The sequence below is a fragment of the Procambarus clarkii genome, chromosome 80 (genome assembly GCF_040958095.1).
Source record: "Procambarus clarkii isolate CNS0578487 chromosome 80, FALCON_Pclarkii_2.0, whole genome shotgun sequence".
Classification (NCBI taxonomy): domain Eukaryota; kingdom Metazoa; phylum Arthropoda; class Malacostraca; order Decapoda; family Cambaridae; genus Procambarus; species Procambarus clarkii.
The window spans coordinates 21175725-21200552 of NC_091229.1; the positions used below are offsets into that span (position 1 = coordinate 21175725).

Below are 24828 nucleotides of genomic sequence, written 5' to 3' on the forward strand. Positions count from 1 at the left end.
TATTATTCAGCGTGTTTAACTCCTGTTGTATAATTGTGGGTTTTTAATCCCTTTTTATAACAGCGTCTCGACCAATTCACGACCTCAATACGCATCTCTATACTCCTCTGTTGTTAGTGGAAGAATGTTTATAATTTATTATTTTTATATGCGTAACTAAATAGCTTATTAGATTCTGTCATTTACACACCAAAATTGTAGAAAATAATCCATTATACTTTCATTTAAATATTGAAATAAACAGAATCAAAATAAATAGATATTTATCTTGAGGTGTGAATGGCAGCCCTGGAATTTCAAAATGGCGTTCAAACGGCGGTTGGTCGTTGAAGGCTCGATCAGCCGCTCAGTATCGTCGGTGCCGCCAACGCGACAACATATACCGCTGATTTCCGACATCAGCAACATTGCTCCAGGTAAGAGTGATAATTCTTTTTGACATATTTATATCTTATATATACACAGTATATAGAATTATATAATATAATGGGGTTTTGCGTATGGAGTTTGCTTCGAACAATGCCTATCAATGTTAGTTTAGTTCGTTTATTATGCACCTCATACCCATCTTGTGGGCGGTAGTGGAAAGGGTTACAGAGGCACATAATGGGCTCAGGGACTGAACCCCACAATTCATTTAGCTAAGCAAGTTACAATCTTGATGAGCTAGTTACAAAATTCAATATAAGTCGTCACATCAACAATGGGTTCGAGATCGACCTCAAGTACAGGTTCTAAATTAAGCACCTGACATATGTGGAGAGCTAGTGTCACAATTGATATGTTTGTCCTGCACACCGCCCCCCCCCCCCCATCCAGTGGGCAGCGGTGGATAGGTTACAGTCACTCGGTTACTACCTACAGTTAGCAGACTGGGGATATTTGGCTAAAATTTCTGGTAGCAGATCAGGTCCCCCATTTGTTCCGATTTTTTTTCAAATTGGATTTTACAATTCAAGTGTTATGTTATTTACTGCTTTAGCAGATAGGCGGTTCCATGGGTTTATAACCCTGTGGGTGAAAATATAGCTTATGTTTTCAGTCCTACACTGCGGCTTGTTGGACTTGAAACCGTTGTTCCTTGTTTGTGTTCCATCTGACCTTTTGAAGTTGTTCTCTGGATCCATATCTTGGAAACTTTTCAATATTTTAATAGGCAGGCGATGAGTCACAATAACGTGGCTGAAGTATGTTGACCAGACCACACACTAGAAGTTGAAGGGACGACGAGTTTCGGTCCGTCCTGGACCATTCTCAAGTCGATTCAAGTCGATATTTTAATAGTTTCGGTGAGATCCATCCTGGCATATGCCTAGTTTGCAGTGTTGTTAGCCCTGTGACCCTCAACCGTTCATGGTATGAAACTAGACCTCATTCTGCAATTATTTTTGTCGCCTGGTGTTCAATTTTCTCCATGAAAGGTTGGGCGCGGGGTGGGTTCTCTGTCGGCCTCCAAGTGGGTTCTCTGTCGGGCTCCAAGTGGGTTCTCTGTCGGGCCCCAAGTGGGTTCTCTGTCGGGCTCCAAGTGGGTTCTCTGTCGGGCCCCAAGTGGGTTCTCTGTCGGGCCCCAAGTGGGTTCTCTGTCGGGCCCCAAGTGGGTTCTCTGTCGGGCCCCAAGTGGGTTCTCTGTCGGGCCCCAAGTGGGTTCTCTGTCGGGCCCCAAGTGGGTTCTCTGTCGGGCCCCAAGTGGGTTCTCTGTCGGGCCCCAAGTGGGTTCTCTGTCGGGCCCCAAGTGGGTTCTCTGTCGGGCCCCAAGTGGGTTCTCTTTCCGGCCCCAAGTGGGTTCTCTGTCGGGCCCCAAGTGGGTTCTCTGTCGGGCCCCAAGTGGGTTCTCTGTCGGGCCCCAAGTGGGTTCTCTGTCGGGCCCCAAGTGGGTTCTCTGTCGGGGCTCCGGGGTGGGTTGTCGGTCGGGGCTCCGGGGTGGGTTGTCAGTCGGGGCTCCGGGGTGGGTTGTCGGTCGGGGCTCCGGGGTGGGTTGTCGGTCGGGGCTCCGGGGTGGGTTGTCGGTCGGGGCTCCGGGGTGGGTTGTCGGTCGGGGCTCCGGGGTGGGTTGTCGGTCGGGGCTCCGGGGTGGGTTGTCGGTCGGGGCTCCGGGGTGGGTTGTCGGTCGGGGCTCCGGGGTGGGTTGTCGGTCGGGGCTCCGGGCAGGCTTTAGGTACTCAACTGGCGGGCTCTGGGTGGGTGACTGTTCGGGCTCCAGGTGGGTGTCTGTCCGGCTTCGGGTGGGTTCTTGGTAGGGCTTGGGGGGTGTGGGTACTTGGTAGGGCTTGGGGGGGGTGTGGGTACTTGGTAGGGCTTGGGGGGGGTGTGGGTACTTGGTAGGGCTTGGGGGGGTGTGGGTTCTTGGTAGGGCTTGGGGGGGTGTGGGTTCTTGGTAGGGCTTGGGGGGGTGTGGGTTCTTGGTAGGACTTGGGGGGGGTGTGGGTTCTTGGTAGGGCTTGGGGGGGTGTGGGTTCTTGGTAGGGCTTGGGGGGGTGTGGGTATTTGGTAGGGCTTGGGGGGGGTGTGGGTACTTGGTAGGGCTTGGGGGGGTGTGGGTTCTTGGTAGGGCTTGGGGGGGTGTGGGTTCTTGGTAGGGCTTGGGGGGGTGTGGGTTCTTGGTAGGGCTCGGGGGGGGGGGTGTGGGTTCTTGGTAGGGCTCGGGGGGGTGTGGGTTCTTGGTAGGGCTCGGGGGGGTGTGGGTTCTTGGTAGGGCTCGGGGGGGGGTGTGGGTTCTTGGTAGGGCTCGGGGGGGTGTGGGTTCTTGGTAGGGCTCGGGGGGGTGTGGGTTCTTGGTAGGGCTCGGGGGGGTGTGGGTTCTTGGTAGGGCTCGGGGGGGGGGGGGGTGTGGGTTCTTGGTAGGGCTCGGGGGGGGGGGGGTGTGGGTTCTTGGTAGGGCTCGGGGGGGTGTGGGTTCTTGGTAGGGCTCGGGGGGGTGTGGGTTCTTGGTAGGGCTCGGGGGGGGGGGGGAGGTTCTTGGTAGGGCTCGGGGGGGAGGTTCTTGGTAGGGCTCGGGGGGGTTGGGTTCTCTGTAGGGCTCGGGGTGGGTTCTCGGTAGGGCTCGGGGTGGGTTCTTGGTAGGGCTCGGGGTGGGTTCTCGGTAGGGCTCGGGGCGGGCTCCAGGTACTCAACTGACGGGTTCCAGTTCACTCAACTGGCGGGCTCCGGTTCACTCAACTGGCGGGCTCCGGTTTATTAAACTGGCGGGCTCCGGGTGTTTGACTGGTCGGGCTCCGGGTGGGTGACTGTTCGGGCTCCAGGTGGGTGTCTGTCCGGCTTCGGGTATGTTCTTGGTAGGGCTTCGGGGTGGGTTCTTGGTAGGACTTAGGGTTGGCTCCCGGTCAGGCTCAGGGTGGGCTCTTTCGGGTTCGGGATGGGCTCTCGAGCTTGGGGTACCTCTGTAGGGCTCGGGGTAGGTTCTTGGTCGGCCCAGGGTGGGTTCTCTGTAGGGCTCAGGGTGTTTTCATGGTAGGACTAGGGGTGGGTTCTCTGTAGGGATCAAGGTGGGTTCTCGGTAGGGCTCTGGGTGGGTTTTCGGTCGGGCTCGGGGCGGGCTCCAGGTACTCAACTGACGGGTTCCAGTTCACACAACTGGCGGGCTCCGGTTCACTCAACTGGCGGGCTCCGGTTTACAAAACTGGCGGGCTCCGGGTGTTTGACTGGTCGGGCTCCGGGTGGGTGACTGTTCGGGCTCCAGGTGGGTGTCTGTCCAGCTTCGGGTGGGTTCTTGGTAGGGCTTGGGGTGGGTTCTTGGTAGGTATTAGGGCAGGGTTCTTGGTAGGGCTTGGGGGTGGGTTCTTGGTAGGGCTTGGGGGTGGGTTCTTGGTAGGGTTTGGGGTTCGCTCCCGGTCAGGCTCGGGGTGGGCTCTTTCGGGATCGGGATAGGCTCTCGGGCTTGGGGAACCTCTGTAGGGCTCGGTGTAGGTTCTTGGTCGGGCTCAGGGTGGGTTCTCGGTAGGGCTCGGGGCGGGCTCCAGGTACTCAACTGACGGGTTCCAGTTCACTCAACTGGCGGGCTCCGGTTCACTCAACTGGCGGGCTCCGGTTTACTAAACTGGCGGGCTCCGGGTGTTTGACTGGTCGGGCTCCGGGTGGGTGACTGTTCGGGCTCCAGGTGGGTGTCTGTCCAGCTTCGGGTGGGTTCTTGGTAGGGCTTGGGGGTGGGTTCTTGGTAGGGCTTGGGGTTGGGTTCTTGGTGGGGCTTGGGGGTGGGTTCTTGGTAGGGCTTGGGGGTGGGTTCTTGGAAGGGATTGGGGTTGGCTCCCGGTCAGGCTCGGGGTGGGCTCTTTCGGGATCGGGATAGGCTCTCGGGCTTGGGGAACCTCTGTAGGGCTCGGGGTAGGTTCTTGGTCGGGCTCAGGGTGGGTTCTCGGTAGGGCTCGGGGCAGGCTCCAGGTACTCAACTGACGGGTTCCAGTTCACACAACTGGCGGGCTCCGGTTCACTCAACTGGCGGGCTCCGGTTTACTAAACTGGCGGGCTCCGGGTGTTTGACTGGTCGGGCTCCGGGTGGGTGACTGTTCGGGCTCCAGGTGGGTGTCTGTCCGGCTTCGGGTGGGTTCTTGGTTGGGCTTGGAGTGGGTTCTTGGTAGGTATTGGGGCTGGGTTCTCGGTAGGGCTTGGGGGTGGGTTCTCGGTAGGGCTTGGGGCTGAGTTCTCGGTAGGGCTTGGGGCTGAGTTCTCGGTAGGGCTTGGGGCTGAGTTCTCGGTAGGGCTTGGGGCTGGGTTCTCGGTAGGGCTTGGGGCTGGGTTCTTGGTGGGGCTTGGGGCTGGGTTCTCGGTAGGGCTTGGGGGGTGGGTTCTCGGTATGGCTTGGGTGGTGGGTTCTTGGTAGGGCTTGGGGGGTGGGTTCTCGGTAGGGCTCGGGGTGGGCTCTTTCGGGATCGGGATAGGCTCTCGGGCTTGGGGAACCTCTGTAGGGCTCGGGGTAGGTTCTTGGTCGGGCTCAGGGTGGGTTCTCGGTAGGGCTCGGGGCAGGCTCCAGGTACTCAACTGACGGGTTCCAGTTCACACAACTGGCGGGCTCCGGTTCACTCAACTGGCGGGCTCCGGTTTACTAAACTGGCGGGCTCCGGGTGTTTGACTGGTCGGGCTCCGGGTGGGTGACTGTTCGGGCTCCAGGTGGGTGTCTGTCCGGCTTCGGGTGGGTTCTTGGTTGGGCTTGGAGTGGGTTCTTGGTAGGTATTGGGGCTGGGTTCTCGGTAGGGCTTGGGGCTGAGTTCTCGGTAGGGCTTGGGGCTGAGTTCTCGGTAGGGCTTGGGGCTGAGTTCTCGGTAGGGCTTGGGGCTGAGTTCTCGGTAGGGCTTGGGGCTGGGTTCTCGGTAGGGCTTGGGGCTGGGTTCTTGGTGGGGCTTGGGGCTGGGTTCTCGGTAGGGCTTGGGGGGTGGGTTCTCGGTATGGCTTGGGTGGTGGGTTCTTGGTAGGGCTTGGGGGGTGGGTTCTCGGTAGGGCTCGGGGTGGGCTCTTTCGGGATCGGGATAGGCTCTCGGGCTTGGGGAACCTCTGTAGGGCTCGGGGTAGGTTCTTGGTCGGGCTCAGGGTGGGTTCTCGGTAGGGCTCGGGGCAGGCTCCAGGTACTCAACTGACGGGTTCCAGTTCACACAACTGGCGGGCTCCGGTTCACTCAACTGGCGGGCTCCGGTTTACTAAACTGGCGGGCTCCGGGTGTTTGACTGGTCGGGCTCCGGGTGGGTGACTGTTCGGGCTCCAGGTGGGTGTCTGTCCGGCTTCGGGTGGGTCCTTGGTAGGGCTTGGGGTGGGTTCTTGGTAGGTATTGGGGCTGGGTTCTCGGTAGGGCATTGGGCTGGGTTCTCGGTAGGGCTTGGGGGGTGGGTTCTCGGTAGGGTTTGGGGGGGTGGGTTCTCGGTAGGGCTTGGGGGGGGCGGGTTCTCGGTAGGGCTTGGGGGAGTGGGTTCTCGGTAGGGCTTGGGGGGGTGGGTTCTCGGTAGGGCTTGGGGGGGGTTTCTCGGTAGGGCTTGGGGGGGGGGGTTCTCGGTAGGGCTTGGGGGGGTGGGTTCTCGGTAGGGCTTGGGGGGTGGGTTCTCGGTAGGGGTCGGGGTGGGCTCTTTCGGGATCGGAATAGGCTCTCGGGCTTGGGGAACCTCTGTAGGGCTCGGGGTAGGTTCTTGGTCGGGCTCAGGGTGGGTTCTCGGTAGGGCTCGGGGCGGGCTCCAGGTACTCAACTGACGGGTTCCAGTTCACTCAACTGGCGGGCTCCGGTTCATTCAACTGGCGGGCTCCGGTTTACTAAACTGGCGGGCTCCGGGTGTTTGACTGGTCGGGCTCCGGGTGGGTGACTGTTCGGGCTCCAGGTGGGTGTCTGTCCAGCTTCGGGTGGGTTCTTGGTAGGGCTTGGGGTGGGTTCTTGGTAGGTATTAGGGCTGGGTTCTTGGTAGGGCTTGGGGGTGGGTTTTGGTAGGGCTTGGGGGGTGGGTTCTCGGTAGGGCTTGGGGGGTGGGTTCTTGGTAGGGCTCGGGGTGGGCTCTTTCGGGATCGGGATAGGCTCTCGGGCTTGGGGAACCTCTGTAGGGCTCGGGGTAGGTTCTTGGTCGGGCTCAGGGTGGGTTCTTGGTAGGGCTCGGGGCGGGCTCCAGGTACTCAACTGACGGGTTCCAGTTCACTCAACTGGCGGGCTCCGGTTCACTCAACTGGCGGGCTCCGGTTTACTAAACTGGCGGGCTCCGGGTGTTTGACTGGTCGGGCTCCGGGTGGGTGACTGTTCGGGCTCCAGGTGGGTGTCTGTCCGGCTTCGGGTGGGTCCTTGGTAGGGCTTGGGGTGGGTTCTTGGTAGGTATTGGGGCTGGGTTCTCGGTAGGGCTTGGGGGGTGGGGTCTCGGTAGGGTTTGGGGGGTGGGTTCTCGGTAGGGCTTGGGGGGGGTGGGTTCTCGGTAGGGCTTGGGGGAGTGGGTTCTCGGTAGGGCTTGGGGGGGTGGGTTCTCGGTAGGGCTTGGAGGGGGGGGTTCTCGGTAGGGCTTGGGGGGGGTTCTCGGTAGGGCTTGGGGGGGTGGGTTCTCGGTAGGGCTTGGGGGGGTGGGTTCTCGGTAGGGCTTGGGGGGTGGGTTCTCGGTAGGGGTCGGGGTGGGCTCTTTCGGGATCAGGATAGGCTCTCGGGCTTGGGGAACCTCTGTAGGGCTCGGGGTAGGTTCTTGGTCGGGCTCAGGGTGGGTTCTCGGTAGGGCTCGGGGCGGGCTCCAGGTACTCAACTGACGGGTTCCAGTTCACTCAACTGGCGGGCTCCGGTTCATTCAACTGGCGGGCTCCGGTTTACTAAACTGGCGGGCTCCGGGTGTTTGACTGGTCGGGCTCCGGGTGGGTGACTGTTCGGGCTCCAGGTGGGTGTCTGTCCAGCTTCGGGTGGGTTCTTGGTAGGGCTTGGGGTGGGTTCTTGGTAGGTATTAGGGCTGGGTTCTTGGTAGGGCTTGGGGGTGGGTTTTGGTAGGGCTTGGGGGGTGGGTTCTCGGTAGGGCTTGGGGGGTGGGTTCTTGGTAGGGCTCGGGGTGGGCTCTTTCGGGATCGGGATAGGCTCTCGGGCTTGGGGAACCTCTGTAGGGCTCGGGGTAGGTTCTTGGTCGGGCTCAGGGTGGGTTCTCGGTAGGGCTCGGGGCGGGCTCCAGGTACTCAACTGACGGGTTCCAGTTCACTCAACTGGCGGGCTCCGGTTCACTCAACTGGCGGGCTCCGGTTTACTAAACTGGCGGGCTCCGGGTGTTTGACTGGTCGGGCTCCAGGTGGGTGTCTGTCCAGCTTCGGGTGGGTTCTTGGTAGGGCTTGGGGGTGGGTTCTTGGTAGGTATTAGGGCTGGGTTCTTGGTAGGGCTTGGGGGTGGGTTCTTGGTAGGGCTTGGGGGTGGGTTCTTGGTAGGGTTTGGGGTTGGCTCCCGGTCAGGCTCGGGGTGGGCTCTTTCGGGATCGGGATAGGCTCTCGGGCTTGGGGAACCTCTGAAGGGCTCGGGGTAGGTTCTTGGTCGGGCTCAGGGTGGGTTCTCGGTAGGGCTCGGGGCAGGCTCCAGGTACTCAACTGACGGGTTCCAGTTCACACAACTGGCGGGCTCCGGTTCACTCAACTGGCGGGCTCCGGTTTACTAAACTGGCGGGCTCCGGGTGTTTGACTGGTCGGGCTCCGGGTGGGTGACTGTTCGGGCTCCAGGTGGGTGTCTGTCCGGCTTCGGGTGGGTTCTTGGTAGGGCTTGGGGTGGGTTCTTGGTAGGTATTGGGGCTGGGTTCTCGGTAGGGCTTGGGGATGGGTTCTCGGTAAGGGCTTGGGGCTGGGTTCTCGGTAGGGCTTGGGGGGTGGGTTCTCGGTAGGGCTTTGGGGGGTGGGTTCTCGGTAGGGCTTGGGGGTGTGGGTTCTCGGTAGGGCTTGGGGGGGTGGGTTCTCGTTGGGGCTTGGGGGGGTGGGTTCTCGGTGGGGCTTGGGGCGGTGGGTTCTCGGTGGGGCTTGGGGCGGTGGGTTCTCGGTGGGGCTTGGGGGGGTGGGTTCTCGGTGGGGCTTGGGGGGGTGGGTTCTCGGTGGGGCTTGGGGGGGTGGGTTCTCGGTGGGGCTTGGGGGGGTGGGTTCTCGGTGGGGCTTGGGGGGGTGGGTTCTTGGTAGGGCTTGGGGGGGTGGGTTCTCGGTAGGGGTCGGGGTGGGCTCTTTCGGGATAGGCTCTCGGGCTTGGGGAACCTCTGTAGGGCTCGGGGTAGGTTCTTGGTCGGGCTCAGGGTGGGTTCTCGGTAGGGCTCGGGGCGGGCTCCAGGTACTCAACTGACGGGTTCCAGTTCACTCAACTGACGGGTTCCAGTTCACTCAACTGACGGGTTCCAGTTCACTCAACTGGTGGGCTCCGGTTCACTCAACTGGTGGGCTCCGGTTCACTAAACTGGCAGGCTCCGGGTGTTTGACTGGTCGGGCTCCGGGTGGGTGACTGTTCGGGCTCCAGGTGGGTGTCTGTCCAGCTTCGGGTGGGTTATTGGTAGGGCTTGGGGTGGGTTCTTGGTAGGGCTTGGGGGTGGGTTCTTGGTAGGGTTTTTGGTTGGCTGCCGGTCAGGCTGGGGGTGGGCTCTTTCGGGACCGGGATAGGCTCTCGGGCTTGGGGAACCTCTGTAGGGCTCGGGGTAGGTTCTTAGTCGGGCTCAGGGTGCACTGGTCGGGCTCCGGGGGTGTCACTTGGGCCATGGGTTGTGCATGGTCGGGCTTCGGTTCATGCATGGTTGTGTTTCAGATTTTTTTGGTTCGGTTCATTCTTGCTAGGCTTGCGGTTCAATAACTGGTCGGGCTTCGGTTACACAACTGGTCGGTTCACAATTGGTTGGTCTCTGGTTAAATAACTGGTCGGGCCCCGAGGGTGTCAATTGGGCTTCGGGTTGTGCATGGTCGGGCTTCGGTTCATGCATGGTTGTTCTTCAGAGGTCTTTTGGTTTGTAAATGCTAGGCTTGCGTTTTCACAACTGGTCGGGCTCCGGTTACACAACCGGACTTCGGGGGTGCACAATAAACTACTACTCGCTGGTCAGCGCTAAGCACGTCAGCCCACATTTAATATCTATATAATAATAACAATAATGTTTATTCAGGTAAAAGTAAATACATTAAAAAAATTACAAGCAGAATGTTGGACTAATAGATAAAAGCTAGTACATACTATGCTTAAAGCCACTAATACGCACAGCATTTGGGGCATCTACCTACAATGATTGTAGTGTAGAAATCTTGATATGATTTTGCAATATGAAAGTTAAGACAAACTTATTTAATTCATTCATTTGTTTCAGGCGAGAACTGAAGCGAACACACGCCAGCGCATATGTGAAGACGTGGAAGGACTCCACACCCATATGCTTCATACAGTAAATATTGGTAACTTATCCTATTATCATTATATATATATATATATATATATATATATATATATATATTGTGTGTGTGTGTGTGCAGAAATAATATTAATAAAACAACGTCGTGTAGTGTACTCTATATATCAAAATATATTACTTTGAAACCCATATCAGTCACTAAAAAAAAAAATTGGGCTACTCATATCACAAAATCGCTACTTTTAGACCCTCAGTTCGCTACTTTCAGCAATTTGGATGTGACAACACTGCTGGCGATGTAAACAACGTCGTGTGGTCCAGCAGGGCTCTGGCACGCGTGTCGTCTTCAGTATTTACCGGAATTTACCTGAGGGGCCACTGGCACTAGTGGTCTCGACGAGGATAGGAAGCCAGCGGCTTGTCGAAGGTCCCCCTTCATCCATTGTCAAGTTTGCCATCTGCTTTGGGTCAAGATGTGTTTCTCTGCGTGTTAATTCTCCCTCATAGGTCAGTCTCACCTCCCTAGTACGGATATATATATATATATACTAGTGTGTATATATATAAAACCCTGTATGTTCTTACATTCTTGTTCAGTCATTAGCACTCATAGCGTTTCAGTCAAGTCCTTAATAATAATTTTCCCTGTAATACCTGCCAATTCGTTTAACAACCAGGTACACCATTCACTGCAGAGTGAATAGAGGCTACAGTTAAGGATTGGCGCTCAATCAATCCTCCCTGGCTAGGATAAGAATTCAGACGAAAGCACTCGCGAAGCACCAGGCGAGTGTTGTACCACTGCGCCACAAGGACTCGTGTGATAGTCGAAATCTGTCTTAGTGTGGGAGTTGCAACAAGAAATCACTTACTACCCAAGACAGTTGGATAATGGATTTTAAAGCCTACTAAAATTTACCAAACCCAACCTAACCTAGGCTCATATGGCTTAACCTAACAATCTATTTGGGGTTAACAAATAGAAAACGATCTTTGTTGATATAGGATTGTTTACAGTTTAATTGTCCCCTACTGACAGATTACCAGTTGTGTGACAGATTACCAGTTGATTGGCAGTTGAGAGGTGGGACCAAAGAGCCAAAGCTCAACCCCTAGCAAGCACAACTTGGCTAGTACAGTTGTGCTTGCTCATATTTATGTTCAATATGATTTCATTCCCTATTGTTGGAGACAAGAAATCTGTTAGACTAATTGAGGAACCTCCTAGGACAATTACAGGTCTGACCTTTCCCAGAATGCAACCCACAAGTACAAATCATGGGTATCTATTTTCTATGGTAATTGAACCCGGTACCTTTCGATTGTGCGCCAACTGTGCTGACCACTGTGCTATGGAAACCATACACAATAAAAACTGACATCTGTTAAAAGATAAAGCTAGAAAAGTGACTAGAATTATATCAATACTATTAAACAGTTTCTTGTCTGCTTAGGCCTATGCAAATTTCTGTTTATTTTTAATAACCATTATATAATAATTTCAGACATTTCTGCCTTGATATAATATAATTTATTCTTTCCAGAGAGTTTTGGCAAGTCAGAGATACAATATGGAGAGGCCAAAGCCTCAGAATAAAAAATATGGCTTTAAAGGTGATAAAAAACCTCAGTTTAAGCCCAAGAAAAAACGAAGCGAAAAGGAAAAAGAAGAGCTAAATAATATTGAAAATCTTAGAAAAGGTCAGTCAACCACTGTAATTTCATGTATGTCTCTTTATGTGTACTTGTAAATGTATAATGTATATAAAGCATCTGTGTACTATGCATGATACTTACTGTGTACTATACAGTAGATAATCAGTTGATAAATAATATCTAAAAAGAGTGGAAAGTATCTGTAAAGTGGTACTGTATTCAGCTTAAATGCTAATAAGTTCTTTTTTTCAGCTTGGTGACATAAATCCCGATGAAATTCAAAACTTTTCAAAGTTGCCTTTAAGTAGAAAAACTCTGAAAGGTCTCAACGATGCAAAGTTTTCAGTTCCCACCAAGGTACAGCGTCAGTCCCTTGTGTTTTCCCTCCGTGGTGTTGATGTTGTTGTGGCAGCAAAGACAGGCTCGGGGAAGACATTAGCTTTTATAATTCCTGTAAGTAACCAAACAAAGCAAGCATTGATTTATGTATATAATATGCCTATATCATTAGAATTTACTTAAGTTTATGAACAAACCCTTCAGTTCACGTTAATAAAACATGTATGTATACTGTATAGGAGGCCCACAATATGTACTGTACTTGTCTAAAACCATAAGCATTATTATGTTTATTTTTTCTAGCACAGTACTTTACTATTCTTTTTTTTTAGGTAACTTGATCTATTTTGCATTATTAAACTGATATCTGATTATTCTGGACTCAAACATTTTTGCATTTCATCTTTTAGAAATGTTGTACTTCAAAAAATGGACAAGCATGGATGGACTTGGAGCTCTGGTCATCACTCCAACATGAGAATTGGCTTATCAGATCTTTGAGGTGCTCAACAAAATAGGAAAAGAACATGACTTTTCTGCTGGTCTTGTTATAGGTAAGAATTTTTAGTTTTTTCTACTAGCCTTTTCCTTGAAAGTTATGTTAAGACTTATTTAGGCTATATTGGTACATGTTTAAATATATTATGCAGTATTTGATCCCAGATTTTTGTTATTTTTGTAACAATGTAACCTCATTGACACACTTCTCCAGCACTAATGTGGTGTCCACCGACACTCGCCTCCCACACAAATGTAGCCCCTCATCAACACTTGCCTCCAGCACAAATGCTGCCCCCCTCCCCTTCACTTAACGCTCGCCTTCAGCACAAGTGCACCCCTTACCGACACTTGCCTCCAGCACAAATGTAGCCTTCACAGACACTTGCTTCCAGCACCACTGTAACTCCCCTCCAATACAGTCTCAATCCCATCTAAGAATTAGATAGTATGTATTTCAGCTGAAATGTGTATGGACAAAATCTGGGCTGTTATGTGAACTTTAGTCCACCTTCTATTCTAAGCATAATGGAGTACATATAATGTGCAGTATTATGCCTAGAATAAGGTACAGTATATGGTATTGCCAAATTAATTTTTCTTTCTCAAGACCTTTGCACATTTATCATTGATTTTTTTTCAGTATGACAGAAGGTGGATTATTATTTTCTCCTAAGTCTGTATTTTGTACTCATCACTATAAATTATGTTATTGAAGGATTGATTGTATAATCACCTGTAGCAGAAATGTAGTCTCACTGACACCCACTCTCTGTAAGGATCTAAACTGCAATCTCTTTACCACATATAAGTGTCATCAGTTTGTCTCGGATACTGCACTGTATAGCATACTTTAAGTATCTCGTACTTTTTTCAGGTACCATACGTACTATGGGCCTTATGTTAATGTTTTATCCCAGATGGAAAACACAAATTTAATGTACATGGTTAATTGTTACTTTGCTGTGTTCCACCCTGCTCCCCTTCCACCCATATATTTGCCTATTTACTCTACTATTCCTAAGCCAAATTAAGAATTTACTCGGCTTAAAAATGTGACCTTACTATACTCACCTTCAGCACGAACAGATTTAAAATTTACAGGAGTTTCTCAATGGTAGTTGTCATCATATATTTCTTTTTATACAAATATTTACCAGTTTTATAGAAGGAAATTGAAAAGTGGCCACTTTAAATAAATTCTGACTTCATCTCATAGTATACAGTACAATGTATGATATATTACACTTGCCTTGTTTAACATACGATATATTTCTTATTGTAGGTGGGAAAGATTTGAAATACGAGTGGAATCGTGTTAGCCCCTGCAACATAATGATCTGCACACCAGGTCGTCTCCTACAACACATGACAGAGAACCCGGAGTTTGCAAGTGATAATGTACAAGTAAGATTCAGAATGAATTTTAATGTCTGTCAGGCCAAATTTGTTTACAAAGAGCATAGGATCACAATGTCTGTGGGAGCAGCAGTAGTATATATTTACTCAGAATGGGGCTTTTGATAAGTTCAAAATATAATTTGAGAATTTTGCATATATGCCATTTTGTCCCAACAGATGCTGATATTGGATGAGGCTGATCAGTGTCTCTCGATGGGGTTTGCCGATACCATGAATTGCATTCTGCAGGAACTTCCATCTGAACGACAGACTCTTCTGTTCTCGGCAACACAAACTAGGTATAAATACATATATATATATATATATATAAAATTTAATGTTTAAGCATATAGATTATGCCAGGTGTGTGTGAATTTGTTTTTATTTGCCAGTTTCTGCTATGTATTAACCAGTATTCATTGTACTAGTTGTCATTGTAGATAATGTTTATTGCAAATATCTTCACATTGAAGAACTGTTTATTGAAAATTGTCTGATGGTTATATTTATGGTAGAGATTATCCTATTTATTTGCATATGTATTCACCAGGATAATTTCCTTATTTGTAAATAAATTTCGTAAACTTTTCCTTAGTTTAGTGTTGGATTTTCCCTGACTTAAATCTTATATTTTAAACCATTTTTTCTAAACATGATAAAATGGATAAATTTAGTTGCTATACTTTTAAGTGTATGGAAGCTCACTTTGATTAAGGATGTACAGGACCTGCATATTTTTATACTTAAATGATGTTCAGGCAGTTTTAAAGATAAAGAATTAATCACAGCTTCCTTTACAGAGATGTCAAGGACTTAATTCGTGCCGGCTGCAACAAGCCTGTGTCTTGTTCTGTTCATGAGCATTCTAAGACCTCCACACCAAAGAGTTTGAAAGAGAGTTACGTAGTTTGTGATGCTCACAACAAGTTTACATTCCTCTGGTCGTTCATTAGGCATCACAGGAAATGCAAGATTCTCGTGTTTTTAGCCACATGTAAACAAGTAAGTGTCCTGATGTAATTTTAAGCAGCTTAGTCTTTGATGATGGAACTCTCTGCAGGACCTTGGCTTCAATGAAATTGATGTCCATGATCTAGCATAATTTTGCAAGTTTTTTTGGTTTTCTAATATAGCAAAATGAAAAACATGGGTATTGATGCAAAATAGAACACAAAACAATTCATGCATATAGAATAAGTTTAGGTTCAGAAAAGACCCGGTTAAGTACTGGTTTCCAGATACGATTGTTGATTTATGGAACACTTTGCCAGGTAGCATAATAGACATGGGGTTACTGGATTGTCTTGTGTGTAGATTAGACAAATATATGATTGCTTGTGTTTGGGATAGATAGTGAATAGGAATTGCACTGCATGGACCACTGTGCCTTATGCAGTTCTCTTAATTCTTAGGCTCTCGTGTAGACATGTTTGTGTAGTTATTAAAACACCTGTTTACCCATGTAATACACCATGCAGTCTAGAACATACTCTCCCTAGAGGTACTAAATAAAACTCAACTTCTGGAATAACTTTTTCATAAACAAATGGCGTAGTGATGGGATGCTATCGTCCTGTTAGGTAGAAACGATCGACTTCATTTGCATGAAGAACCCCCCCCACCCACTTGAGTTACCATTATTAAGTTTCAGTGAGTAATAGTTATGCGTTCTTTGTGCACAAACCATAGAAAGTTTTGTATAAATTCAAGGTTTAAGCGAATAGCAAATGACTAGCCAAAATCACATGATTGTGTGCACATTTCTGTTTTTTTGGGGGTGTTGAGTGCCTTTTCCTTAACTTGGTTTCTTTGGTAGACTTTGTTTTAAGCTGATGGCATGAAGGATTGTATTTGTGTTTTTCAGGTACAATATATGTTCAATATGTTCTGCAAACTTCATCCTGGTTTGTCAGTAATGGGCCTTCATGGGTCGATGCATCAGCTGAGGCGCATGGCAATTTATGATGAGTTTTGCCAAAAAAAAAAATGCTGTCCTTTTTGCAACTGATGTTGCTGCAAGAGGCCTTGGTGAGTATGTGTGTTTTGGTGTGGTAGCTACCCACTTTCCTGTCTAGGGATTTTTTTTTTTAGTTTTAAAAACCCGGGCAGGTTTAAATAACTTCTTTATCTTTTAATATGGTCCCTCTTTATCTTTAGCTAAATGGTTAAATGTAATTAAATTTAAACTTGCATTTTTATCTTTTGATTAAATCAAAATCTAACCTAGGCAAAATAGGCTTTTAAGAAAGACTGATTTTTTTTTTACCAACTCTTGAGTCATACTTGCATAGTTTACAATGTACAGTACATCTTACCAGGTGATAAATATGTAGAATAACTAATTGAGCTCGGAAATTTCAGTACGTACTTAGAAATGACCATATGCCTTACTGAGAACAAAAACATTTTATCTTTGTAGTCTATTAAAATTCTCAACATCATGAGAAATTTATGGAAAGACAATAACAAAATTTGTCTTTTGGAAAGGGAATCTATAGACCTGAATGGAGTAATTTAAAAAGGGTTGATTGTTTTCAGATATTCCATCTGTTGACTGGGTGGTACAAGCCGACTGTCCGGAAGATGTGACTACGTACATTCATCGTGCAGGCAGGACTGCTCGTTACTCGAGGAGTGGGGAGGCTATTCTTTTATTAACGCCCTCAGAAGAAGGGGCAATGATTGCAAATCTGAAGGCAAAAAATATTCCAGTGGAGAAAATAGTGAGTAGTGTGTGTTCATGTTTCCAGGAGTTCTGTTATGTCATAAGCACTACAGGATCATTTTATTATAGAATAAATTCTAGTGTTGTGTGCATATGCTAGTGTTGAATTTGTTGATAGTATGTTAAATCTCATTGAGGATAAGAATTTGCCAAGGCTGTTATTGAGTGATGGTAATAAAAGTAAGGCCCTTTTATGTCTTGGGCGCGGTATAAGCCCAGTTAGTCTTCAGCATGTCAGCCTTGAACACATCAGCCTTAAATGTGTCAGCCTGATTTTTAAAAATTTTGATTTGATTTTGAAAATGGTTATATATCCTTGACTTGTACTAAAAAAAATAGTAATGGATAAATAGTTCAAATTAGGATGATGTAAAGTAAAAAGAGAGGGGGTAGGGGGATGTGGTTTGTGCTCTGGTAAAAAAAAAAAAAACCCTGTGCATGGAGGCATTGATTCCTTCTCTTGGATACTATTGTGACATTAGTTTTCTTAAATACTAGTATCGATTAAAATAAATATTTTAGATCTTACGTAACATAATTGAATTAAAATAATTTAGCAAACAAATGTGTGTGGATTTAGAAGATTAGAGTTGTATGGAAAAGTGGCAAGTTCTTATAGCCATGCACAGTGTATATTTTGGAGAGAATAAAGATTAAGGATGATCAGACCACCAACCAGGAAGATCTGGTCAGGGACCGGGCCACAAGGGCATTGATCCTTGGAACCAGAGTGCAGATTACATAAATCATTTTGGGTGCATTTCAAAATTTGGTAATTTTATGTAAAGTTTCTGTTCATTCAAATATTGTTTAGAAATGAACTTCCACACTTTGTCACTTCGTGGACATATGGGCTATTTCTTTTTATTATTCAAAGAAAGTGTCATTATTAATTTCAGTTTGTTTGGTAAGAATTAAAACTGTACAGTGCTTGCATGATTTGTATACAAATATAAAAATGCACCAGGTTTATTGCATGAAAGATAATGGCAATCCTCAGAAGACTGCTTTTAATAGCTTGTTCTGTTTTGTTGTTTGCATCCACTTGACCTGGTCAGAACAGTGATGACCTTCCAACTTGTATTCAATATATAATGGTCCAAGTGAGAGGGTCACTTGGCCCCCTCTCATTAGTACAAGTGCTACTCATTAGTCCAAGTGCTACTTATTAGCACTTGGACTAATGAGTAGTTAGGCAGTGTTCCTTCACTGCATTTAATATCTCGTTGTCTACTTACCCCCAAGCACAGTATAGTCACACTGGCTAAGCACTTTCTCCTGATGCTGGTGCTGCATAGTCTTCCTAGCTTGACACCTTCTTTTGGTAATTACTTAGTTTCTCCTGATGCACAAGAAAGTCACCATTAACTTGACATATCTATGAGAAAATCTTTAGTGCAGTGTGTGTAGAACTGAAGTCATGTCTTGGGTCCCCCCAGACGGGCACATAACCGACTAAACCCTGCTGAGCTTGAAAGCAACGCATCCTGAAGTCCGGCCATATTTACACAGCATCTTTCTTCTGATAATTATCTTACCATGTTTTTCCACAGGTGACAGTTGCTTGCTGCTCTATTGCTAAAAGATACATTTTAAAAATTAAATATGTTTAATGTCTCTTCCAGTGTTGATCCTTCTAAAATGCAGAGCATCAATGTCAAGATTGAAATAATATTGAGTAAATACACCAACCTGAAAGAGGAGGCAGTGCGGGCTTTTAAAGCATATTTGAAACACTTGGCTGTAATGAAGGACAAGAAAGTGTTTGACATCTTTTCCGTTGACCTTGATGCCTTTGCCAGGTAGGTACTGAGGGCATCGTTGACTTGCATGTTGATAGATTTGATGACCATATCATTACTTCTCCCCCTATTCTTGTTTTTTCCCCTTACCTCGTAAATGGTACCTCGTAACGGGGTCCTGTAGCAGAGTGGTCTGTGTCCTCGGCTCACAATCAAGGGACCTGGGTTCAATCCCTAGGCAGGACAGAAATGGTTGGTTACCTTTCCTTTCACCAGATGCCACAGTTCACCGAGCAGTAAAATAGGTACCCAGGAGTAATTGTTGAGTATTGCATCCTGGGGAGGAGGTTGGTAATTAGCCTAGGAAGACCTCATAATCCTATGTGAAGGCTTGCTGTCCCCTGGCAACAGAAATGAATTGCTTTAGTTCTAACTGCTGTGGAATATTTTTAGCTGAATGTTAAGTTATTTAGTGGCCATTGTCTGCATTCTAACAGGCATTCATAACCCTGTAGGCCTAAAACAAATTATCATATAAAAGGTTGTTTCCTTTGGGAAAAATATCCTGACTTGGCATTTATTGCTGAATCTACAAGACAAGTTGGTCAGGATTGGTACATACAGTACATGATTTTAATCTTCATGTATAACCACTTGCACTGCTTGAGCACAGCCAGGATCTTCTTGGTAGTTCCCAGGTTCACACAGATAATTTTATGATACAGTATAATAGAAATACAATATGTTAAAAATAGTAGTACTGTAGTACTTGTGAAAGCAATAAATTTGAAGCATATTTATTATATATTGTAGATATAAAGTACAATACTGTAAATGCCAACTTGCGTGTGAGGCTGTGCAATGAACCATATACCATTTTGTTGAGGATCTTCATATAAAAAGCTTATAATATATACGCAAGAAATACCAAGGTTCATGACCATTACAGAACAGTATTAAGTAATTAAACTTTTGTATTTTTAAGATCAGTTAGAGAATAATCTTGTAATCTGTAAAATGGTGAAAACTTTTATCTTGAGACGAAGCAGACCAAGTGAACGCTTACTGTAAAAGCTGTAAGTGTACTGTATGCCACCAACATGGTAGAAAAGCACACAGAATAGGTGGACAGAAAATAAGTTATTAGACTAAACTGAGTGCAAAATAAGTAATTGAAGATGCCCATAGTAGTCAGGGCATTTGCAGAGGAAAGTGAGGTTAATTAAATCTAGTTGACATGGAGTTACATGGATGTCTAAGTAGAAGCTAGAGCAGTACACAGACAAGAGAGAAAAGGGAGCATGTATAATAATGTAAACTCGCTGTTGGAGATAATCTCGTCCCTTCAATTTGATGCTTATGAAGACCGTATCCATGAATGTGACCATTATGCTTTATATATTGTTTATTGTGGAAAAGTGACAGACAATAGACTAATGAGTAGTTTTTCCTGTAGTCATGTGCCTGTAACTAAATAGTGTACTGGCACAGTATATGTGTTAGAAGAAATTTGTGTCCTTTTCAAATATAAAATTTTAAGAAACATGGTTTTAAAAATTTTATGGTTTACTGCTAACACTATTATTGCTTTCCATGCATATAAATAAATAATTGTACTTCAATAGGTCATTAGGACTAGCAGTCACGCCTAGAATAAGGTTCTTGGAAAAAAGATTGAAGCAGAAATTGGGCGCGATGTCAAGTGCGGCAGAGACCGACCATGTGCAGCAGGGACCTGACTTGCCATTGAAGCCAAAACTCACCACACTTGATTTTGGAGCAGGTAAAATTTATACATTTGGTTATTCCATAAATATATGATAATACTCAAGAATATGTTAAATAGTATGAAGCATATGATATTAAGAGAACGTAAATTAAGAGGGTATTGAGTAGATTGCTTCAGCCTCTTGCTGCCCTTAAGTGTAGGGATTTTTTTTTTTTATAGTCCTGCATGTACATTAGACTGACTGTTCTGTTAGTACTGTATACATAAGAATAATGTAAATAAAGTATATTACACTTGTGTCAGCATTCTAAGGAAAAAGATAACATGCAGAGGACAAAGTCACCAAATAATACAATTAAAAAAGTTTATTTAAGATAGTAGCAAAGTAGCAGTCATAGACAAAGAACAGCAAGTTAATAGTAATGAGGCTGTAAGTGAAAGATGCAGTGCAGTTAGCATATATTGCCAACAGATGACAGTGATGAAGACGAGGATGACTTCCTCAGCAGCTCTAAGACTCAGAATCGGTGGATTGGCCAAGATGAAACAGAGGAACCTAATGACAGCGACTCCAACGTTAACCAGGAAATTACCAAGACAAGCTCCAAGAAGAAGCCAGTGACAAAAGTTGCGGCCATCAAAAAGTTATTAAAAAAGATGATGCAGTGGTAAAAATAGTCGCCAGGCACTTCACAAGTACAGCCTGGGTTCATATCCTGGCCAGGGAGCATTGACTGGGTGCCAGTCCTTAACTGTATGCCTCTGCTCACTCTGCAGCGAATGTATACTAGCTCCATCTAGAAATCCAACATTTTGCTTGTAACTCATTTTGTTTATATGTACTTTTACCTAGATAAACTATTATTTTCTATGACCCTTACAGTTTTTTGTAAAGTTTTGCCGACTTTCTGGATGCTTTCTTAGCGAGGGTGATGATAATATTCCCCTGCACTATGTAACCCGTCAGGGGGGAAGGGGGTGCCAAGGTTTTGGCTCATAGTCTGTTGTAAGCCAGACAGAATGTCATGTGACCCAGTAGTAGTGAGCCATCTTAGTAAGATGGCTTCATGAAGCCATCAAGGAGCTCTTCCCTGAAACCCCTCATTCAGTTTAATTTTCAACAGGAAGAACGAAACAAAGTATTTTCAGTCTTTTATTATATAATATATTCTGGTAAATACTGGAGGCCATTTTGTAATTAAATGCCATTATGACATTTAACCTGATATTCAATGAAGGATATCTAGATATATTTCACATATGAAGATATCTTTAAAGTTACGAAATATTAAAAACTCAACAACCGTAATCATATGCCTATCATATATTGATTTTATTACATATTTAAGAATAGTATACTGTATTTTATCATGATTATAGGATGTAAAGTATAACTACATAATTCATAACCCATTGTACATTCTCTTAGACATGTAGTACCAAAAACTGGAATTTTACTTCTGTAGTGCAATCTTAAAGGTACTTTAATAGTACAATACAGTACTGTACTTTTTTCATCCTGATTTTCTCATCCAATATTTATATTTGCTAAATAAGGTTTTACATTTATAGTTTGTTTCCATTAATCAATACTTAATAGCTGGAAGATGCCTGACAATTCTAGCATAAAATTAAATGATCACACTGAAGTAATGATTATAAAATCGGCTGAAACAAAATAACTAAAAAAATCTTTGTGTAGCTACATAGCGATAATTACAACACATAACAGCTTTTATATGATTAATGTACACAAAGAAAATATTTTATAAATGTTAAAGCAAGGAAGATTTTATGGCCACTAATGATAGCGTCGTTGGAAGGCCACCAGGTCCCAGTCTTCAAGGCGGGTCCGTTCATGGATATCATCTCGGCTACCATAGTAGCTGTAGTCATAATCATTGCTGTTGATCAGTAGAATAGGTTAGTTTCACAATCAGCATTATGCTACATGGCGAGTTCTTTTTAGTGTGTCAGTACAGTACAACCACATACAGTACAGTACTGTATGTGGTTGTAATGCAGCCCCCTCTAAACCCATCTTACCCACACTTCACCAGGAATGAATGGCAATTATATAGGCTAAGTCTGACTTGCCAAAAACCAACCTATTACAGGACTGAACATATTCTGTAGATTGAAACCTTTATTTCTATAAGTATATAAATGAATTAAATTTTTTTAGATGAGTGCACAAAATCTTAGAACAGCTCTTTATGTTCAGAATCGCTGGGCAGTCACTGTATTCTTAAAAACAAAAATTAACTATTATTTCAATACAACCTCAAAAGTCTGAACTTCGTTATAATTAAAACCTTAAAACAAGTTAAGCTTTAACTTCTGGAACAATATTTGAAAGTTCAAAAATAGCTGATATGGTAGGGCAAAGTAGGATTAGGTTGGCAAGACTTGGCAGGGTTATACTGAGAAAAGCCAGCTGAATTTTAGAATCATACTCACTCGTCACAAGTGGGACTTGTATAGCCTCGACTGCAGTGACACACGTTGGGGCCAATGCAGCGTCCTTGGTCTCCACAGTCGTTCTCACATACAGCTGTCGGGAGTAACCAATGCATCATACCAAAGTTTTACTCTATATTTTTGCTTAAAAATATTATATACCGCCTGGTTTTCACATGATTTTAGGATAGGTCAGAGTATAACCTTCTGGTTTACATATTCCTTTCAGTTGCGCTAGTAAAGAAAACTTTATACTGTACAATATTGTGCAATGCTTGAAGGTCATGAGTTCAATATAAACATAGTTAAAATGTGAACTACTGTACATTATTTGTTAAAACATTTGTAATGGGTTACAGTTATGATGAAAAGAGGGTCAACAATGAGTACAGCAGGTGTTAATTGGCAGCTCCTGGTAGCTGGGACAGATGGCTGATGGGTTGCCTACAAGGTGTTATGCCATAACAGCTAGGCTAAGGCAAGATGACTTTAGTTAGAACAAAAGAACACCTGAGAATGAAACACAATGAAATTCTAAAGTTTTGGTCTCATATTTTCTGGTACAGGAAGCCTGTTAAGCTTATCCAAGTCACCTTAGGGCAACGACTGACCTTCCTCAGGTTGTAACCTAGAACAGTCCCTTAATTCCTGGGTATGTATTTACTGCCAGGTCAACAAACACATTAGGTGTAAGGAAACATGCCTGAATCTCTTCATTCTGCTGTTAAGGGCAAATACATTTAGGATAAATCACTGGGGCTTGCTTAAAATAATTAAACAAATCAGACAGGTAAATAGACTGTTGAGGTAGTCCAAGAATCAGGGAGCAAAATTTGGAAATTGACTATCAGATGGAAGAACTGAATACCACAGTGGTGAGGTATTCTTTACGAATAAGATGACTCAAGTCTTCTCTAAAGTAAATGTGCTGAGCACTACACCATTCATTTAGCAGAGATCTGTTTCTAAAATACTGTGTCAGATTTGGTGGGGGGAAATAGAGGTCAATTATAAAGATTATGCTTAGTTGGGAATCCAAGATGTCCATCATATGATTCCAGAGAGTCAAGACATCAGGCTAGCTGAAAAAAAATAGTTTAGTGGTTTTTAGTTTCTGCATTTGGTAATATCTGGTAATATCATAGACTAATGGGGAATGCCATGATTGTAGAAATGGTGACTCACGAGTCTGGCAGCGGGCCCCAGCATATCCAGGGAGGCAGGTGCAACGATGTGGTCCAGTACAGACACCGCCGTGCAGGCAGGGCAGCGGGCAAAGTGCTGTTGGGGAGCAGTGCGGGTTAAGGCAGGCAGCCGATTATTAGTGCCAAAAGGTAGTCATTAGGACGAATAATCAGGGAATGAAAAGGTAAATAAAGACAATATTGTTGATGGCATGAGACTGGGAGCCTATAATTAATAAGTTAGAATGAACTACAAAGATGAAGAAATAAGTAGTTTTAGTATAAAGAATGCAGATATACAGTTTGGTTTACTCCATGTGAGAGGGTGATATGATGAGAGAAGACTGAATATATGAAGAGGATAAGATGTTGGGCTCTTGCTACACAAATTAGTAGGATTACTTAGTATTATCACTGGAGAAAGCACGGCCCTAGAAAGTTAGCACTCTTGAATAATGTTTTAACTTGGAGAGAAAGAAAATGGTGTTGGCAAGTAAATACTGTCATATATCTCCATTTGAACTTAATAAATTATTGAGAAACCATGATTGTTTAGTTTTTCCATGTACATGTTTTTCAAATTACCAATGCAGAATTTATATGCAAATACTCTGTATTCTTATACTGTACAGTATTTCTTTATCACTTTGAGAATGAGCTTAAATTTTAGAGAGAATTTCTGTCAAATCTTTCTGCTCTAGAATTGATTTTTGTAATTATTTCTGAATTTGCCAAAGTATTCTCATTTACTACATAATGTTCGAGAACTTATGAATTTTTTGAAAGAACAAGCAGTCAAGAACTGCAAACTCCCAGAATTATTATAGATTGTTGGTAAAAAATTGATTATCATCTACTAAAATAAATTTAATGGACATTTCTTGAAGCTTCATACCTTGTATTCTATGTATATTGGAAAGGTGCAACAGGAAATGATTATACTTTTTCAATGTAAATACTGTAGTTTATATGTTATGTATTCTATGTTATAGCTTGTACAGAAATAGCTTACCGAGAGACTTTGGAATTGTCCTGCTCTATTAACTTCAAGCACCATTAACAAAATTTTGTACTGTAATTAATGTACTGAATTAATGTATTCATTGCTTATTATAATAATTAAAGTTCACAGAATAATATATTTACCTAATATCAAATACTGTAGAAGTAAATAAAAATGGGAAATCTATTTATGAAAGACAAAGCTGAAGCTTAATTTACACTGCGAATACAGCAGCAAGCATTGGTATAGCAAACAGCATTATTGCAGAAAAACATCAATAACAAGATGTGTCGTATTCACAGCCTTGCTATCCAGAACATA

At 45.3% G+C, this 24828-nt stretch overlaps 1 protein-coding gene and 1 pseudogene across 4 annotated transcripts in view; one reads left to right on the forward strand and one right to left on the reverse strand.

Annotated features, from left to right (window-relative positions):
- Positions 1 to 301: 301 nt before the first annotated feature.
- LOC123746269 (probable ATP-dependent RNA helicase DDX10) lies at positions 302 to 24047 on the forward strand (annotated as a pseudogene).
- LOC123746268 (sushi, von Willebrand factor type A, EGF and pentraxin domain-containing protein 1) overlaps positions 21001 to 24828 on the reverse strand; it is an 89424-nt gene continuing 85596 nt past the window's right edge. For 3 of the 4 annotated variants that reach the window (XM_069314895.1, XM_045727615.2, XM_069314894.1), the window contains 3 exons: positions 23506 to 23601; positions 22321 to 22414; positions 21001 to 21764 (listed from right to left, as the gene is read on the reverse strand). In XM_069314895.1, the coding sequence (XP_069170996.1) occupies positions 21662 to 21764; positions 22321 to 22414; positions 23506 to 23601 (293 nt within the window). In that variant the 3' untranslated portion in view covers positions 21001 to 21661. The remainder of the gene's footprint in view (positions 21765 to 22320; positions 22415 to 23505; positions 23602 to 24828) is intronic. The other variant, XM_045727614.2, reaches the window with a different exon arrangement.